The sequence below is a fragment of the Vanacampus margaritifer genome, chromosome 12 (assembly GCF_051991255.1).
Source record: "Vanacampus margaritifer isolate UIUO_Vmar chromosome 12, RoL_Vmar_1.0, whole genome shotgun sequence".
Classification (NCBI taxonomy): Eukaryota; Metazoa; Chordata; class Actinopteri; order Syngnathiformes; family Syngnathidae; genus Vanacampus; species Vanacampus margaritifer.
This window is the reverse complement of record NC_135443.1, coordinates 3,392,546-3,407,112: the sequence shown is the minus strand read 5'-3', so window position 1 is coordinate 3,407,112 and position 14,567 is coordinate 3,392,546. Positions and strand designations below refer to the sequence as shown.

Below are 14,567 nucleotides of genomic sequence, written 5' to 3'. Positions count from 1 at the left end.
CAAATTAATTATAGACAAAATATGAACTTTTTATTGCTGAAAATGTCTCAATGAGTCAAGTATCCTTTTAAAGACTTACATCGTAAAAAGTTGCAAATTCCCATTTGACTTACCTTTAAGAGCTTTCTTCAACAAACGATGACAGTTTATACATAATGATAACATGATTTACATCGATTAATATCATGTCATTTGATTAAGCTCTAATGGAAAACATGACACGGCATTAAAAGTTTGCGGCTGCCGGCGCTTTTCTTCCGACGGGATATCAACACTCGCTGGAAACGGAATCAAGCATTAGCATGATTACTTTGTTGTGACGTCCCCTGCCGTCCCCCCCCCCCCCCCCCCCCCCCTGCAGGGACGCATCAGCGGCCTGACGGGACTGATGGACTTCCGGGCGGAGGGCTCCAATTCTCATGTGCAATTTGAGATTCTGGGAACCAGCTACAGCGAGACCTTTGGGAAGGACGTGAAACGGGTGAGTCGTACCTAATTAGCGCACGCTTCATCTGTCTTGCCTTTGGCGGAGATCCGAGCGGGGCGCCTCCCCTGAAAGATCTGGACCTTTCCCACTGCCGATGCCCTTTCACACAAATGTAGCCAATGCTGTGAAGTCGTGTACACAAAGCAGTGAGGGTTTGACAGATGGAGTTGGCAGGTCAAAATCTATTACGAAATGATGGCCATTGACGTTTGGAAAGGGACACAAAATGGATCTGAAATGACTTAATAGGCACATTTGTGGAGGCTTAACTCGTTCCAGCCATTTTGACTGAAGCAACCCCCTTCGCTCCCGGCTGTATTACTGGATTTTGACTGATTTTGCAAGGCCCACAAAATATTGTGTTCTATTGCTATAAAAACTGTGGGTAAAATGAGCTTTTTTCCACATGGCCTCTGGTTGATCTCTTTTGCTCTACTGACACCTCCTGGCCGTTTTTGTAATAACTACCATTTCTTCAACTGTTCTTTGCCGTTGAGAGGCTGCATCAAAGCCTTGTGTATGCTCTAGCATAAAAAATAAAAAAAAACTACGTAAAAACATATAAATACGTCTTTGGGATACTTTAACTTTTGCATTCTCACAGCATAGAACACCAACAAAAAATATATACATAGTTAATAATTATTTATGCGCAAGTCCAGTTGAAGAGCATTAAATTATTTTGCCTGTCACTATACGTGACTAGCATGGGCATGTTAGATTAGGCATTTTAATGACTAGATGACTTGAGCTAGGCGGTTGCGTCGCTGTGACCTGTCTTGGCTTGGCGCCTTTCTATCTATCTGCACTTACACTTATCCAATTGAAACCAGTTAAGACCACGAGGTCACGCACTTTCACATGGGCTAGGCTGAGCCGTCCCCCATTTGGTTGAGCGGCCAAGACAGTATAAGAGTAGGGACCATTTTAATAGATTATGCCTTCTTCCGCATTCAGCAGATAAGGCTCCACAGCTCGATCTTTCTGGCAACCAGTAAATAGTGTAACTGAGAACATGCAGTCTCCTGCTTGTTATTATTAGTATAGCGAGCATTCAAGATAAAAGAACCGGTGAAAGTTCCCATCTAAACTTTACAGGCAGATGAATTAATATACGTTATTAGTAGTAGATAATGTTCACACCAAATTGGGGAAACAAGATCATTTTCCACAGCACACCTGATGATGTCACGGCACAGTGGACTTTGCTCAACAAAGAACACCAAAAATTTTGCAATGTTGGTTTGGTTTATAAAAATAAAAAAAAAGAAGAAGAAGAAGTCATGAAAAGAATTACTATATTAGTAGGCACTGAAAATAACGGTGGTTATGTTAATAATGGTTATTTTGCCGTGATGGGTGTTTAGGCAAGCCATGACAGGGCAGAGTTGAGGTTACTTTATTGAGCTTTTTCGACAGCCCCTGTTCTGACCAGTTGTTTTGGTATCATGAATCGAAAAGACATTTCTGTTTTCTCTTCTACGCGTAGTCGCTGTGAGATTTGTCATTTTCATCAAATTAATTTTTCATTTTTCCATTTTTCTCTATAACCGCGTATCTGGCTGCAGGGTGCCCCTTTTAGTCCTTATTGCACAAAGCATAAGCATCGTTTGCATTTCCAATCTATGGGTCTATTTTAAAGCTGATATGGATTTGCACTCTGCTGTCCTTTTGTGGGTGAACACCAGGCTGTTTGGAACCTCATGAAAACAGCGGGGTTTTTTTGTCTTTTTTTTTTTTTTTATATATATTCTCTCCATGTGACCTCTTAGTGTGTGAATGAAACAATTGATCATTTTCCCGTGACCTCGCCTCTAACCTCTGCAGTATTGCTGCTCCATTAAAACACCTTTGGCTCCTCTCTACAGCTCCATTTTTCATGGCGCGGCGTCCGCCGTATACTGTAAAGTAGATGACACGTACTGTTGTGGCTCATTAGGCATCAGAAAGGAGCGCATTAATGATATATGTCCTTCAAGGTCACAATAGATGACACGAAAGCCTCGTGACAACCTTGTCAGAAAGCTTTAAGGAGAAAGATGGCCGCTAAAGACCTTTGATGTTATGTACGCCGTGCTCGAGACAATGAGTGTTTGAAATCGTGTAAACTCAAATTGGTTTTAATTGGGTTGTGTTAGTTAGCATTTGTTGACTGATTGGTTGGTTGTTGTTGTTTAAAATGAAAAAAAATAATAATAATAATTGACTATTTTATTTTTATAGTTGGTTTTACTAGATTTCACGTGTATGATAGTGTGCAGATCTCAACGTGTAGCACTTTGAAAACGCTTTATAAAATGTGCTATAGAAATAAAGTGCATTGGATTGGTCGGCCGATTGGTTGAGCAGTTGTTGATGTTTATTGATTGATATGTTAGTTGCTTGGGTGGCTGACGAGTTAGTTTGATGGGTTGGCTGGTTGTGGTGACTGCCTGGTTGGCTAATTTGTTGGCAGTTTAATGGGTTGGGTTGGTCAATTGGTTAGTTTGTTGGGTTGGTTGATGACTTTGTTGTTTGTCAGGTTGATTGGTTGATTGGTTGGGTAGGTTGGGTCTTAGACTGATTAGCTTGTTGGATTGACTGGTTAGTATGTGGGTTGGTTGGTAGGGGGGTTTGTGGTTTAGATTGTTGAGTGATTTTTAATTTGTGTTGGCTGATTGGTTGGCGTGATCAATTGGTTGGTTGAGTTGTTTGATTGGGATTATTGTTTAGTTAGTTTGAGTGATTGGTTGTTTAGTTGGTTGGCGATAGACTAATAGTTTGTTGCACTAGCTTGTTAATTGTTGGCTGGGTGTTACAATGGTTAGTTGGTTAGATTGATTGAATGTTGCATAGGCTGCTTGGTTGGTAGGTTTGTGAATTAGACTGATTGGTTGGGTTGATCAATTGGTTGGTTGTGACCGCTTTTGGTGGTTGTCTCGATTGACTGATCAATTGTTCAGTTGGTTTACTTGGTTGGATGATAGACTGGTTAGTTTGTTGAGCTGACTGGTTGTATTGAGTGATTGGTTATGTAGGTTGGGTGGTTGGTTTGTTGTTAGATTCTGTGGGTGGGCGGTTTGGTAGTGTGACTAAATAGTTTGTTGAGTTGGCTGATTGGTTAGGTTTGTAGGTTGGTTGGCTGCTTGTTAATTGGCTGGTCGATTGGTTTGTTGTTAGGTTATTTGGTTAAGTTGATTGACTGATTGGTTAGGCATTAATCGGTCAGTCAAGACAGGACTCATCAGGAAGTCTACAAATAGTGGATTCTGTGGTGCCCACATCTCCGCTAGGGCCGTACAATGCTAGGAATCCTAGGAAAATGTTGATCACTTGAAATATTAATACAGGTGAAAACAAACAATAAAATCCATATTTGATGACGACAAACTAAAAAAATAACGTGTTCTCTTTTGACCCCGTGCAGGTTTTGTGACGGTATGAAGTCATTTTATTAGTTTGCTTACAACTCTTCTAAAATGAAAATGTAACATAACCTAATAAAAATATATCATATGACGGTGTTCCTATTGGATGTCAATAGAGTTTATAGACCTGAGGAAGTGTCTCGGGAGGGTACAATAACTTAAGTTGACAAACTTGAGTGTGGTTTGTTTGGGAGCACCGCTGAGCAAGATTAAGCCTATCATCTGCGTACTCTCAGTAGTAATTTGTTTGTCGCCGCCGCTCCCGACGTCCCAATTCCGTCAAGGGGCTTCCCGTGGAATGAAGAGGAATTGACTTTTCTATTTTTGTGTGTGTGTGTGTGTGTGTGTGTGTGTGTAATCTATGCCTAGCAACGCTGACCAGAAGCCATAATGAAGATTTAATCACCACTCAGCTTGGAGCTGAAATCACCACGTCGATTCATCATAATGCCGCCATTAAGCAGTCGTGAAGAGAAAAGGCATCACACATGAACGTCAGGCCGTATTTAAAATCGCACGCATTTGGACCTCAAATGTCCAAAGTGAAGACACACAAACATGACCACACTTGTATCTCCAATTAGAGACAGCAATGGGATGCCACATGTGATTACTTTCGACGCGGACTGCCGGGCTCAAACGCTCTCTATTAGGGTGTTCATATAAATATTCAGAAAGTCCGTCTTGCCTACGCCGCGTCTATCTCGCTACCGTCATGGAGATGAGACACACCATTACACGCCGTCCTCCTCATCCTCGCCTCTAACTCACTCCCGCCATAACCTACCCCCCCCCCACCCCTCGCCTCGCCTCGGCTGGCCTCCCTCTCCATCATCGTTTATCTGCATCCAGTCCATTTTCCTCCCAGCCTGATGGCTCTTAGATGAGGCGTCTCTCTGCTTAAGACACTCTAATGAAGACTGAAATACTATTTCCTGGATGGCCACTATGAGTTTGCGCCACCAGCTCGCTTCTTCTTCTTCTGCTGCAGAGTGATCGATGCCGTTCTTGTTGTTTTGCTTCCCCCGCTTTGCGCTTATTGATGTGTCAGCTCCTTCCTAAGCAGATATTGCAATTGACTTCCCGTTCGCGCCGGGCTCTTCGCGCAGAGAAGTCCGCTCGTTGAGATGTAATCGCTCCTCTTAGCCGAGCATCTTTCATGCATCAGTCAGAATTGATTTCTCGCGGGCGCATTCAGTAACTATGACAGCCGTCTATGCTGAGTGGGACATTATAGAGAAACATGGCTTTGCAATGGTGCGGCATTAACCTCTCCCAAATAAGCTCGTTTTTAGGAGGGACCAAGATGACAAATGTGTTCATTATTAGACCTCAAAAGACCGGCTGTAGTCAGCAACATTGTGCCAGTACGGTTTAAAACAGCGCTTAGCTCCTCCACCAGTGAATTCAAAGCTTTTCCGTTCACAGCGCAACAGAAAAATCTGCTTCTTATGCCTCAAAACACTTTTGAACACTTAACTTCAAGTGCTAAGTGAGGACTGTGCAATTTTGCTTTCTCATTTGTCATTGTTGACCCATGGAAAATTGGAAACTGTTGCTGAGAAACAAAACAAAATTGCAGCATAAAAAATGAGTCCGGAACAATGTATTCTATTTTTGGATGATTAAACAAAGAGTGGGTCATATTGACCCATGAACATTGTTGTAGAGCTGTCAAAATTAATCTATTAATCCACTAGTAATTGATTATTAAATTAATCGACAACTACTTTAATAATTGAGTAATCGTTTGGAGCGATTTTTTTATTTAAAATTGCCCAAATACTCTGATTTCAGCATTTCAACAGTAATTGTTCACTGATTTCTGTAATCCTTCATGAGACAAGACTGATTAGCGTCTGTATTTAATCAAAAGAAGACATTTGTAAACATCGTTTTTTTACATTGGAAAACAATGACCGAACCGGGATCATAGCACAACCATAGCTGATCTCTTATACTCTGCTGCCACCTGCTGGCCGTTTTTTGTAATAACTACCTAACCTGCGTTCAGTATGCTCTCGCATAAAAAAAAAAAAAACATAAAACATATTTGAAATAGAACGTTTTTATATGTTTTTGGGAGCACATGAGTTAACATTCGTCAAAAACGTATTTGCAAATTGACTCACTTGATAACATCACGATCACGTTAGCGGAACCAACAAAACAGTGATATGGTTTTAGTTTGGACTCTTAAGAGCAGATACACGTCATTTATGCAACTTTAGACAACATCGAACATTGGGAATATCAGTCATATTTTTTCAAGAATTGTCAATAATTCACAAATTCTGCGAGCGTATGTTAACTTGTGAGCACAAACTGTTTATGTTGTGATGATTGAAGATAGAGCATATGACCCATGAACTTTGTTCTTAAGAAACAGCAGGAAGGTTAAAAATGAGTCCGTTGGCATCTCGTTCCACTTGCCAAGATGGTTTGTCGTTTGGCGACCTCGCTCTGGCACGTGCAGTCGGTCACCTGGTCCTCTGAAGAAAACACAGCAGCGTCTGCTTAATCACAGCAATAATTCTGTCATGGCTGCCAGTACTGGCCCAAGTGTTGCTAACTAGAGCCCAAAACGAGGCCCAGCGGTCCTCACCCTCATCTCGCCAAATTGGACTGCCATTTTTGCCCTCCGCCGCTGTATAACAGCACTTATTTGGCGCTCGTTTTTGGCTCAACTTTGTGTTCCCAGAGAGGTGGACAGACTTTTTCTTTCTGGCCAAGCATCACCAAAAAGAGAGTGTGGAATCAAGTTGGAGCTTGTTTTTAGTTGCTTGACAGCCAGCCATCCATTTTGTGTTGCGCTTGTCCTCAAGACTCCAAACAGGAGGCAAGATTCAAACCGAGACCCTCTTAAATGGGAGGCAGACACGCTAACCGCTAACACTGTGCTACCTATTTTGCTTAGCAATGTTTATCAAATTTGTTGTCGAACCTCAACCAAGGATATGTTTTATACAGGTGGTTATTTGTAGGTTAAGCGTCATATACACTTACACAGTAAATTCTGTAGAGTAAATTTGGCTCTACGGAAAGTGGGACCAAATAGACTCAGTTTTAGAGTAGGCTAATATTTACACTTGGAAGAGAGTAAAATAAAGAATTGGGGAAAAAATAAAAGTGCTTCAAGGGTTGAGGAACGAACTCCCGACCTTCAGTTTGGGAGACTGCCACAATACCAACTGAGCCGGTTTTGAAAAGTGATCGGTTTCAAGCCCCTTCTACTCTTTGCTTATCTCCAAGAGGAGACCAAAAGCATCGATTTTGGTCTTGGAGCTAAGAAGATCCCAGCTGACACGAACGATATATTAACACACAGCAGGATCTGTGTGGCTCAGGGAGTAGATGTGCCCCCAAGCTGAAAGTCGTTCCTCAACCATTGAGTGACTTTTATTTATTTATTTTTTCCATTTCTTTATTTTACTCTCTTCCGAGTTTAAATATTACTCTAAAACTGAGTGCAACTGTAGCCTAAGGCACGCCCTAAATCTCTGCAGGGGCAAGATCGACCTAGTTATGGTATTTTTCGCAGACGCGCGCAACTTGACAAAATGTGTGTTTTGCACCGTTGTGAGCAATTCTGATTGGTCGCCAATGAAAGTGGCTCCTCATTCTCTTTAAAATCGTCACAGTCCTTCAGGTGGTGCAAGTAGAAAGTAATTGGCAGGAGGTCGAGGCGTGCAAAATTTGTTTATAAGGTGCTGCAAGCAGACCTCCATGGGTGAATGATGTAAAGTACGCCAGCCAGATTTGTGTGTGGGTCCGCCTTTCACCCTGATCATTTGTATTTGTATTTGGATTAGGTAATGTTTAAAAAAAAAAACTATGAGAAGATTAGTGACAGCTGAACTTTTAATGCTGGCTCCACACAGTTTTAATTCATTTGTCTTTCTCACACACCCACAAGCCCGCAAATTGCTGACTTTACATACGTCATCGATCTGAATGCCGATGTGTTCTTTCATCTGCATAAAACTGTGGTGAGGGAGATAACACAGTTCATCTTCAGTTTAGATGTTCCCCCTTTTCGTCAGTGCAGAATAATAATAGCAGTCATCCCATGTCATGTTACTCCAGCCGAAATATTCCCAACTCGTCTGCTTTGACTCATCATTGTACAATATTGAGTTATAACTTGAGACGTCGCAGTGACAGTCGGACGCGCGGCTCGTGTTTGCCAATCAGGAGAGATAAGACTGGACTCGTCTGAATGGTCAGCTTATATTGCCTCGTGTGTCTGGCAATGAGCGATAGCTTCATTCCGGCTCCTTCCGCAGGGGACGCAGGAAGCGAAGGAAGACTAACCCTGCACGTACAGTATGTTCCTTTTTTAATTTAGGAGGAACAAATAGCCAAGTGCCACATTAGTTGAGTGTTTACTTCCCAAGCCGACCTCTCTTCCAACCCCGAGAACATAACATTGAAACAAACACTGTCATTCTATTTTGAAAAAACAAAAAAACAAGGTTATTCTCTCTTAGCCATGGATTTAAGGTAAATGCAAAGTTGTACAACAACCACTGCAGGGTGTCAGGGTGGAACGTGAATGGTTGAGGGATAATCGACCCAAATGCAGGGAAACAGGAATCAAGTGCAATGCGTGGAACTTTAAGGAACCATCGGGGGGAAAAGGTGAGCAGATAAAACGACTACCACACGGCCATCCGCCATTGTTGTTGACAGACTGACGGTCCGCGCGTAGTCACGCGAGCCTGGGCCATTACATCATCACTGGAGGAGTATCCTACGGACGCCTACGGGGCGCGTTTTGAAATCTTTACACTCTGGAGCCCGGTTTCAAAAGTGATCGGTTTCAAAGCTCCGAAACCGTAGACGAACGGCCTAAATGGTAAGAAACCTGCGAGGATACATTGAAACTGGCTTTCGTGTGGACGGGGCCTAAGACACCAACACTAATGAGACACACCTGGGGAAGGGAAAACACACACAGGTGGACGTGGTTAGACATAACGAGACAAAGGAAGGAAACCAGGCACACATGACAAAAAAAACACCAACCACGGGCAAAATCAACAAGAACACCCATAACAAACAAAACCCCCCACAGAACCGAAACATGACAGAGAGGTGTGTGTGTTGACATCAGTACTTTATATGTCAACAGAGAGACCATGCATGGGACTGGACAAACTCGTCACAAAGCTCTGAAACTATCTTCAGCTTTTGTTCCACCGTCGTAATGACACCGTTTAAGTGGCTCAATGACAAGCGCCGTTGGTCGTCTCCATCGTGTAATTGAAGCACTTGTGACACTGCTGTCTTCAAGGAAATATAATAATAATAATAATAAGCCCTGCCTTCCTTTGTCAGTTTAAAACGGTCATTGGCATTTCCGCAGCCATTAGCCAAATAGCCGTCATTACGATGACTTTAAAAAAAAAAAAAAAAAAAGGCATATCACGGAATTTCAATTTGTCAATATCGTTCGCCTTTTTGTGCTGCGGCAAAGCTCACTGGGTGGACGCAATACAACATTCTGCTTCTATGTAGCTGCATTTTTTTGGGGGGGGGGGGGGGGGGTCAATCCAAAGCAGACGTGCGTAGTGAAAGCTGGGCTCTGTATTCTACTCTACGAGAACATCATCAATGCAGTACGCATCCATGCGTCAACATCTTGAAAAAAAATGCAGCCTATTTTCTAGCAGAGGAAATATTTTTAAAAGAAGCCTTTGTGTATGTTTTACGAAATATCCAACTGTACCAAGGTGTCATAACGTGTCATGACATGCTTTTGTAAAATTATCCCAAGGATCAAGGTTTATTGCACACTTTACGCCGATTTTCTTTCCACAGCATTAGGAAGAAAATTGACGTATACTTTGAAAACTATGGCCATTTTTACTGAAGCAATCCCCTTTGCTCCCAGCTGTTTTACTGGATTTTGACAGATTTTGCAAGGCCCACAGAATATTGTTTTCTATTGCTATAAAAACGTGGAACCTACCAAAAGAAAGATTAGGGCCTCTTCTTTCATCAGGGAAAAAAATATATTTCTATCTGTTTCTGTTTTGCAGCAATTAGCATTATAATATAGCTATGTTTCATCATTATTTACAAATCTGTATAGAATTTTTTCAACATGGCCCTGGTTGATCTAAAAACGTATAAATACGTCTTTGGGACATTTAAAACATTTACAATAGAACATATTTATACGTTTTTGGAAGCACATGAGTAAACGAATTTCTCCCATTTACTTCCCAAAAAGATTGTGATAGTCGGTGCGAGTGAGTCCTGTAAACACCACGTGTAGAATAATGTCAATTTTCTGAACCAGAATAGCCCAAGCTGCATTTCTAGAATATATGTAAAGCGCCCGTTCAGATAATTTTTACCTAAAAGGGCATACAAAACGTGCCCTCTGCTTTCTTTTATGTTTTTCCAAGGTTTTCAAAGTCAAGCACTTACGTACGACGGAGCGTAGCGGCAAAATGGTTTCAATGTTTCATGAAGCCAAGGTTCAAAGTTAAGTGCAGGGGTCCACTTACGCAATCTTGAACTCTTAAGAAAAATGTCACTCACAATGCTGCTTCTGTTCGCTTGCCCCGAATACTTTACATGAAACATCATCCATTTCAATTCAATTCCTCAATTGAGATTTTTTTTTTTCCCCCCCTGATAAAATTCTACTTCATGGTTGTAGAGAATTTTTCAAGTTCAGGTGTCAAACTCCAAACCCCAAATTTTCTTCTTTTTTTTTTTGTATCCCAAATAATCTATAGTAAATTATTTTAACTGCATACTGTAATTGCTTAATTCTCCGGATTTTTAACTGTTTTCTTTTGACTTGAAAATCGTCCAAAAAGGAAGCAAAAGAAAGTTTGATCTTGGTAAACTTTTTACTAATGCTTTTTGCGAGAAAGGTGACTTGTGGGGTTGGCGAGGTGCTCCGCGGCCAGAGCGTCTCGTCGTTTGGCCGCGGGCCGTCCTCCTTGTCCTGTCAGCTCGAATGGGAAAGACACCTGAAAAGTGACGTGTCACACCCTGCAGGATACTCGACCCGCTCAAAGCGCTGATTAACAATTTAAAGGACATCTCCTTCGCAAGCGGAGGCGGCGCTCACAAAGTTGACGAGGTGGAAGGCCAACACATTTTTGCCTAATTCCCATAATGCGCTGTTATGATAACCTGTTGTTTCCTGTAATCATCATATTCCTCATCGCCTCCGCTTTTCATCTCTGATCACTAAGCACGCGGCAGATTGCTTGAAAAGTGCAGCAAAATATGGCGGCATTGTCTTGCTGGAGAGTCCCGACAGAATGCTAATGGGAGACACTTGTCGCCTTGGCAACCAAATGTCTTGTGAGATACCGCTGTTGTTTTTTCCAACGAGCTGAATCCAAAATATGTTAGCCGGGTCCTTTTGTTCGTTCTGAAATCAATGCTACGAGACATTTTTTGTATGTTTACAGTTATTTGGGGGAAAGAATTGTGAAGGCAATCTTGGGTGGGTTTGAGTGGCAGGCCACGGCCAAACACCCATGAAATGAACTCGAGCAGCAATTCTCAAAATGTGCTTCATGTATGGAGGACTAAAACTGCCAAAATTAAAAAATAAATAAATGACTAATTCAATAAATGACTAGAAGTGAAAATAAAAACGGATATAAAAAATATAATAAAAAATTTAAAACAAAAAAACAAAACAAAACAAAAAAAATAAAAAATAAATAAATATATATATATATATGTGTATATATATATGTGTATATATATATATGTGTATATATATATATGTGTATATATATATATATATATATTATTTATTTGAAATATCAGCCGCCACGTACCAAATGGCCTCCGGTGTCCGACCTTGTGGCGGTTAAGGATTTTACAGTAGCTGCAATGGCCACGTCTCATTGCTCTCAGTCTTTAACTTCCTCCGTCCATCTCCTTCTTGCCTTCCAGTTGGCATCCTGGGACTCCAGCCGGGGTCTGAACGGGAGCTTAAAGGAGAGCCGGATCGAGAGCGGCATGCAGGGGGTGACGCTCAAGATCGTCACGTTGTTGGTAAGCCGCATTTCCTGTTGCAATTTCAGTACTTAGCAGCCACAACATTAGCTACACCTGATCCAAAACCTTAAACTCATGGCTTGGTTTTTGCTCTCAAATGAAGTGTTTGGCTTTATGTGTGTGTTTTACATAGAGATTTATCTGTGCATCTCATTATCACCAAAAAATGACTTTTGTGTTTTGATGATTCTAAGAAAACAATGACCTTATTTTAGCATTCGGCTGCTACATAACAAAGAAATGGAATGTCCAGTAAGTAACTAAAACTCTTCTCTGACTAGTCCATTGATGGCTTCAAATAACTCCCATTTTCGGCTTGCCTCGCTTGGCAGCAGGATGGACAAAATATCTTGTCTGGTATTAGCCCATTACTGACATTCACTGCACCCCAATTTTCAGTCCTGAGTGGACCTAGAATTGGTGCTGCTTAAGTGTTTCTATTGTGTAAATATGTTCCCGTTATACCTTATGTTTCATATACTATAACTATACGAATGTACAGGATAGAATTATTACACTATCATTGATGAGGATGATACGGACACAAATGTCTGCACTTGGGAAAAGTCTTGAATAGTTGATAAAATCTAACAACTGCGTTTATGTCAGCTCCCCAAACTCCATTTTAAAGGTCCGAGAGCCATGAGTAATGCGGTCCAGAAAACAGTGAGCTGACTCGGCTGTCTACAGTAAATGGGCGCAACTTCATCTGCATGCAAATTTTCCTTCCGCACTAAAGAATGACTGCTATCGATTGGAAACAAAACAAACCTACTCAAATGAATCCAACTTGATTATTTTCCCTCATTCTTGTCTATCGAGGATTTCAGTCAACTTTCAACTTTCAGTCTGGATGCTACGTAATGCCGCGGGGCTTTTGCGGGGTGAGGAAGCGCTTACTGCACTTCTCGGACAAGTCATTTACTCTCAAGCTCCTTTCAACACTTTAGGGGGGAAAAAACGAGCCATGTGGCGACATACCAAAAGTAATGAACTGTGGAATATATATAAATAAATAACTGCCATCAGAGAGTCGGATTGAGTCCTTGAGGAAAGAATGTGCACAAAAGTCGAGTACCAAAAGACCGCAAATGGGCAGAGTTTGTTAAGTTTGACTTTCTTCCGAGTCACCGGGTTCTTACCTGAGTTGAACAAGGTCACGAGAACGGACCCCGTGTCCTAGCGGGCGCAGGAAGGCTTCACGGCAGGGGAATAGCGAACAAACAAAGGGCAAACCTGCCAGGAGCGTGTTGACGACGTGACAAAGCTCGGCCACTTTTTTTTTGCCCGAGACGGCTTTTAAAGATCTTTCCCGCACAAACTCCAAAGCCTTCAAAGTCAGTTTGCCCTCCGCCAACTTTCCTCCCTCCGACTCGGACCCCTCCTCCCGTTCGCTGTGCTTCCTCTTCTTCTTCATGCATGGTTTACCTTGCAGTGTATTTCTTCACATAAGTTCAGCTCAGCACTGTCGACTTGATCACGCCATAGGCCCGGCGAACTCACTTTCGCTCCCCCCGCTTCTGCCGTCTCCTCCCGCCTCTCTCTTTTAGTCCACCTTTCCTCTCTGACACTTCATAAATGCGGACAAAAGGCAGTGGCTATTTTTTTTTTAAAGGTCCATTTCCACATTGATGAACCGCTGCCGTTGCCATGGCAGCGAATTACAGGTCAACAGTAGCAGACGAGACTTTTTTATCAACTCGGGCTGCCTTAGAGGCTCTTCAAATTTCTTCTGATGACTCAACGTGTCCTCGTCTTCGCTGGCCAGTTTGCTGTGCATCGCCATGAATGATTAAAGCCGCACTAATGAACTTTTTAGTGTGTGTGTGTGCGTGTTCCTACTCAATAGGGTTTGCCTACATTTGTAAAGTGTAATTGACTGTCAGGCCTCTCAGGTAAATGCAAATGGATAGTAGTGAGCACTTTTTTTTTAACTCTTTCACTGCCAGACGTTTTCAGAAACGGGTTGTCGCCAGTGCCAGCTGATTTAAGACATTTTGACTGATCTTTCAAGGTCCACAGAAAATGTTGTGTTTGGACTATGGAAACACACATACTACCAAATGAAAGATTGGACCCTCATCTTTCATCAGAAAAAAAAGTTTGTTTCTACCTTATTCCGTTTTTCAGTAATCAACAATAGAAAATGGTTAGTTTCACCTCTGTTTTGAAACAAACGTCTTTTAACGTCTTTGGCACTCCTCCATAGGATTTTACTAAACGTTATTTAACGTTTTTGGCAGTCAAAGAGTTAAGGGGACAAAGACATGGACAGAAGCTAAAGAAGTTGATGCAAAAATAATCAAACTGTGATATATTTTTTTCACCCTCAATATTGCAATTGTGATTTAATATGCGATAAAATAATTATTGTTGGTGTTGAGCCAAAACCTTGTACCTCCAAAATAGTCATAATAATAATAATATTGTAGTTGTTTTGCACTTTAAATTTACAAAGAAATTTGTAAACGTGCTCCAGTGTCAAGTAAAAAAAAAAAAAAGCAGGTTGTCAGTTAAAAAAAAAAAGAATTTCATTTTTCAAAGGACCCCCAAAACAGCATGTTTGTTCAACTGTTAATATTACAATATCATAGAGAGCAAGAGTTTTGTAACACCTTAGATTTGTCAAT

At 41.5% G+C, this 14,567-nt stretch overlaps 1 protein-coding gene across 3 annotated transcripts in view; it reads left to right on the top strand.

The window, feature by feature from the left end:
* Positions 1–14,567, top strand: part of grid1a (glutamate receptor, ionotropic, delta 1a) — a 324,300-nt gene that overhangs the window by 286,387 nt on the left and 23,346 nt on the right. For all 3 annotated transcript variants that reach the window (XM_077582365.1, XM_077582363.1, XM_077582364.1), the window contains 2 exons: positions 362–481; positions 11,833–11,934. In XM_077582365.1, coding sequence (XP_077438491.1) covers positions 362–481; positions 11,833–11,934 — 222 coding nt within the window. The remainder of the gene's footprint in view (positions 1–361; positions 482–11,832; positions 11,935–14,567) is intronic.